General features: G+C 43.3%; 1 protein-coding gene across 1 annotated transcript; it reads right to left on the reverse strand.

Moving 5' to 3' along the window:
- Window positions 1-1739: 1739 nt before the first annotated feature.
- On the reverse strand, window positions 1740-2351 carry LOC135699571 (uncharacterized). The gene has a single exon (XM_065219842.1). It carries the CDS (start codon window positions 2349-2351, stop codon window positions 1740-1742), a length of 612 nt encoding a protein of 203 aa, XP_065075914.1.
- Window positions 2352-5903: the final 3552 nt, after the last annotated feature.

A 5903-nucleotide genomic window follows, 5' to 3' on the forward strand; every position in this document is an offset into this window, starting at 1 on the left:
TCGTTCGACCGAGATACAGTAGGTTGCAGACTGTGGTGCAAGAGACTTCGGTTTTTTACGAGATGGTAGACTGTGGTGCGGGATAGAAATCGTTTTATTATGTAGGATTATGTCTTTTGGCAACATATTAGGGGAGCAATTTCAAAAAAACAAAATCGACCGCATTACGAAAAGAGGTCAGGTTTTGACCACATATATCTCTGTCAATAGCAGATGGATTTTAATTCTAAACAAGCCAAACGATTGGAAATTTATCTACCAATCTGCTAAAATGAACGCTTTATTAATTTTCAATAGGTTACTATTTAAAATTATACCAATGTCCAACTGTTGCAATGGTGATCAAAATTATCATCGATTGCCTGCAAACAGCGCTTTCCCTAACACAGTTTTAAAAATCTAATTCCATGCGGTCTCACTGAACGGTGCTCATTCAATCACCGTGTGTGGTGGTGTCCGGTTGTCGATATTAGCAGCAGTAGCAGTAGCAACAGCAGTGCTTTCGGTGTGTGGCGTTGAACATTGTTCTCCAGTACACAACGAAAGGCTGCCTGCAAGCAGCGAGCTGCAGAGCCAACATGAACAACCATTGATGGAGGAAGAAGCCGCATAAAAGATACTTTCTGCCCCACCCCATTCATATAATTTGGCAGGAAATCCTGTAAGGGGTGAACTATTTTGAGTGCAGAATGTGTAAAGAAGGAGGGACTTCGGATGTTAATCTAAATGCATATATAGAGGTACCAGACATGTTTTGCACTGCACTGTCCTCTGTGAACAATAATCGGAAAAAAACATTATGTGTAGTTTCCGCTAGATGTCACCGCCAACAACAGCAGTGACATCTGATGGAACATGAATGCAGAAGCTTGACAAATAGATTAATTTGTATTTCCTCGGCTTTCATTCCACTTCGCACGATTCTTTTCTTTCGTTTATTCAATCACCCTTGTAGTGACGTCAAAAAGTTTGTTTCGATCGGCGCTTACGTAGGAAATTTAATATGAATTATAGAATTTTTTATGTTACCAAAATGTATGAATGGTCTGCCACTAAATGTTGAGATAATTTATTTATTATTTAATTATCACACTGTATACCATGCAAAAGCAGACTGATTGTGAGTTTTTGCCTGTTTTCAAGTGAGGAGTTATAATTAAAAAAAAAAAATAAATCGCCAGCTGGTATTTCCCGGCGACTTAACAAAATGATACAATCAAACAAAATCATCATGCAGAACTAGCTTGGATTTTTTTTACTTCATATTTCACAAAATTGCACATCGTCTCCCGCAATGTTCACATTTTGACGCCATCCGGCCATCGCCATCCGGCCATCGCCATCCGGCCATCGCCATCCGGCCATCGCCATCCGGCCATCGCCATCCGGCCATCGCCATCCGGCCATCGCCATCCGGCCATCGCCATCCGGCCATCGCCATCCGGCCATCGCCATCCGGCCATCGCCATCCGGCCATCGCCATCCGGCCATCGCCATCCGGCCATCGCCATCCGGCCATCGCCATCCGGCCATCGCCATCCGGCCATCGCCATCCGGCCATCGCCATCCGGCCATCGCCATCCGGCCATCGCCATCCGGCCATCGCCATCCGGCCATCGCCATCCGGCCATCGCCATCCGGCCATCGCCATCCGGCCATCGCCATCCGGCCATCGCCATCCGGCCATCGCCATCGGGCCATCGCCATCGGGCCATCGCCATCGGGCCATCGCCATCGGGTCATCGCCATCGGGTCATCGCCATCGGGCCATCGCCATCGGGCCATCGCCATCGGGCCATCGCCATCGGGCCATCGCCATCGGGCCATCGCCATCGGGCCATCGCCATCGGGCCATCGCCATCGGGCCATCGCCATCGGGCCATCGCCATCGGGCCATCGCCATCGGGCCATCGCCATCGGGCCATCGCCATCGGGCCATCGCCATCGGGCCATCGCCATCGGGCCATCGCCATCGGGCCATCGCCATCGGGCCATCGCCATCGGGCCATCGCCATCGGGCCATCGCCATCGGGCCATCGCCATCGGGCCATCGCCATCGGGCCATCGCCATCGGGCCATCGCCATCGGGCCATCGCCATCGGGCCATCGCCATCGGGCCATCGCCATCGGGCCATCGCCATCGGGCCATCGCCATCGGGCCATCGCCATCGGGCCATCGCCATCGGGCCATCGCCATCGGGCCATCGCCATCGGGCCATCGCCATCGGGCCATCGCCATCGGGCCATCGCCATCGGGCCATCGCCATCGGGCCATCGCCATCGGGCCATCGCCATCGGGCCATCGCCATACGGCCATCGCCATACGGCCATCGCCATACGGCCATCGCCATCCGGTTATCGCCATCCGGTCATCGCCATCCAGTCATCGCCATCCGGTCATCGCCATCCGGCGATTGCCATCCGACTGTCACGACGGTGGAATGGAACAGCCGGATTCCATTGCGTTAATTAGGAAAGCTTACACAGAAAATTCCCCCTCGCTGACAAATCCTGGGACTTGGGAACAAAAGAGGCCTTTGGTGCCCACCCCAGTGACTGCCGATAGGCTTCTTGGACGGTGCAGAATCTCCCGGGGTTCAATAGCTAAGAGTTTCAAAGTCATGGAAAAATGTCCAGAGAACTTTACTAATATATTTGTTTATATGGATATCTTTTGAATATTTTCTGCTGTATAGGAAGGATATCTGAAAGAATATCCTGTAACTTATGCAACGTTTTCTCAACATCTAAAAAAATCCCTTAAGTTTTACTAAATTTCCTCAACTTTTACGAAGTTCCCTGAATTTATTCCAAATTCCATATTTTGTCAATCTCTCTTAATTCTACCCGGAGACGAACCAGCGTTCGGCTGAAAGTCTCCTTAATAAAGATAACTAACTAACTAACTCTTAATTATACGAAGATCTCTGAACATCTTTGCACTTCTGGAAAGGTGCCTACAAATATTCTTGAACATCTGAAAAGTTCCATGAAATTTAAAAAATTTAAATTTATCATCGAACTTGACAAGTTTAAAAAATATCAGAGAATAATAAAACACCAAAACTTCTGAGACGGGGAGGCTAGATAATTCTGCAGGGAGCCTGGTCCCTTTCGCACTTCCAGTAGCTACGCCAATGGACTCACCCGCACTGAAGCCTGAAGTTGTAATAACTCCAAAATGGCTTTACAATACGAAAGAACTAAATGATTGTCGGAAACCCAAAAACAAAATGACAATGATAAGTATAAATTAGGGAATTTCGCCAAAATGCCAAAATGTTAAAATACCAAAAATAATAAATTAAAATATTTACTTAAAAATGGCTAACATTTAACGAAAACTCCAATTCTACTTCAAAGGTCTTGAGGGTTGTTATCTGTCTGTCGAAGTCTGTTGCACAGACTGAACACTTGTAGTTTAGTGGGCTTCGTGGTCGTGCGGTTAGCGGCGTCACCCGTCGTTCAGGCGTATTGTGAGTGCCACGAAGTGAGGGTTTGATTCCCGCTCCAGCCGGTGGAACTTTTCGCAACCCGGAAATTTTCCTACTGGTCTACTGGGTGTTGTGTGTTGTCCATTGTCTAGTGTTAAGTATTCAGTCTGTACAACCTCTGGTTGAAGACGGTGTCAATTGTCTTGTTGAAGAAGGATATAATTTCTATTTAATTTCACTACTTTAATTGCACATCCTTGACAAATTCATGTATTTTGTGTCTACACTGTGCAGACTTCTCCAGTGTCTTGTACTAATACTCGATACTTATGATGTATTGGAATCAGATGTATTTGCTTTACTATCAATAGCGATGTTTCGAGATATCAGTATACTATACTTAATTCTTAATGTCTAAATGTCCTAATCGCCGCCGGGATGTTCTGATGCATAACATCTCTGATGACGCCTAAGGGGAGTAAGTAAAGCTGTTGGTGCCCGGTTCATGCGTTGATGGGTCGATAGGTAGGGTCCAGGAGTGGGAGTTGTCTCCCTGGCGTCGGTAGCATTGGTACTCAGTACGGAAAACAAGATAAACGGAAAACAAATTAAGGAAAAAAATCAAATGTCCTAAATTGAGTACGATGTCAAACAAATCACTCACTTGTAAATCGAAACTCTATCCATCAGTGTCTAGATAGAATGAAGCTTTCTTGTCAACAGTGAACATTTAAAATCTCGTAAGGTCGTTTCGAAAAGTAGCTTCAGCATACGCCTTGAAATGTTTGGATTATTTTATCTGATTAACTTATTTTGAACCTTGCAATCATTTGATGTCTTTATCACAGTAGCTCCAACGAAACCATTATCATATTTACCAGACACGAGAAAAACAGCATGGAAAAGTTTTTGCGACAAATCCGCTTCACAAAAAGTCATTCAGCTTCACATGTCTCTTATCTGAGTTTGGTACGAAGAATTATTCAAAGCATGTTGAAAAACTTGACAGCGCTGCTATCGTCGTCTGCTCACCGATTGACTGACAGTAACGGATACGCATACGTACCCGGTTTGATGAGGAAACTTTTGATCTAAACAACTGCTGAAGAATTTCATTTCCTTTTGAAAAAAATCCTTCCTGGCGCGGTACCTTTGAATAAAAAGTTCTATTCACAAGAATCCAATGTCGTGCCTAATCCGTATCAACATCCAGTCAACCAACCCAACAGGCATTGAAATATATACGACATTATACTTTTTGCCATAGCACAGTGCTCGAATATACAACCGGTTACCATATTCAGTGTAAATACTTTCACACAAAAGATGAAAGTGGTGCGAACTGTGCACGGTAACAAACATATTTCCTTCTAAATGTGTGAGCTCGAATGCCACCTCCCGCGACACCCAGCCGACCCTACCGAGTCCAAATGTGCTGATAAAACATCCCCCCCGCAGGAAGCAATTGGAATCGTCTCTTCCGTTTTCCGTTGCGACAGAAATTCGCAACCCTCTCAAGTCCGATCCCGAACGCTTTTTAAAGCGATTTAAAGTGCAAACTATGGAGCATTTCTAGCTCAAATCGTTAAAAAAAATGTCAATTTTGTCTCGACCCCTTCTGATTTGAATGAAACATTGCTCACGTGTTCGCTGCTACTAATGGTTGCATTTTTCATTTAAATATGATTTTTTCCTCCAGAGTAACTTTTGAAAAGGGCGTATAAAAAAAATTGATTATTTTTTTTCAAAAAATCATAACTTGAAAACTTTTGATCTGATCAAAACGGCATATGAGAAGAAGTTTTAGGTAGTTAAATTATCTTTGCTGAAAAAAATACACTGAAAGAAAAAACTTCGTAAATTAGTGTTTAAAAAACTTAAACGATGATTATCTCAAAACACCCCCCCTTCGATCTTTATAATTTTTTTTTCAAGAAAATTGATGAAATACCCTTAAATTTCGTGAAAAGTGTATGCTGGTAACTTCCTTAAAAATAAATCTATAATTTTTTAAATTTTTGTTGATTTTTACAAGTTGATGAAAATGCATATTTTTTTGAAAAATAACAATTTATTTGGATTTTACGCATAATTTTCGATAACTTTGCGTATATAAACTTTTTTCCTAAGTCCAGCCGTTCTCAAGTTAATGCAAATTAAAAAAATATAATTATAACAATTTTCAACATTTTAGGCCATTTTCAAATGTTCGTCTAGATGTCCAGCAACGAGATTTTATTTCATGATTGTATATTAAAAAACAAACAATTCATTCTCAGATATGGTAGCTGTCAGACTTACCCGTTTCTATCTAGAGGCAGCGGAAGAGAAGCACGTTGATGTGGTCAAATGAAAGATTTGTTGAGATAAGAAACAGTTTATATTTATTATTTTATTTTACAACTCATATTATTTGAATACATTGAATAATTTGGATGTATCGTTTGAATTAGAGAATATTTTTACTGC

The sequence above is a fragment of the Ochlerotatus camptorhynchus genome, unplaced genomic scaffold (assembly GCF_037179485.1).
Source record: "Ochlerotatus camptorhynchus isolate MF236.1 unplaced genomic scaffold, CSIRO-AGI_Acam_v1.1 ptg000112l, whole genome shotgun sequence".
Classification (NCBI taxonomy): domain Eukaryota; kingdom Metazoa; phylum Arthropoda; class Insecta; order Diptera; family Culicidae; genus Ochlerotatus; species Ochlerotatus camptorhynchus.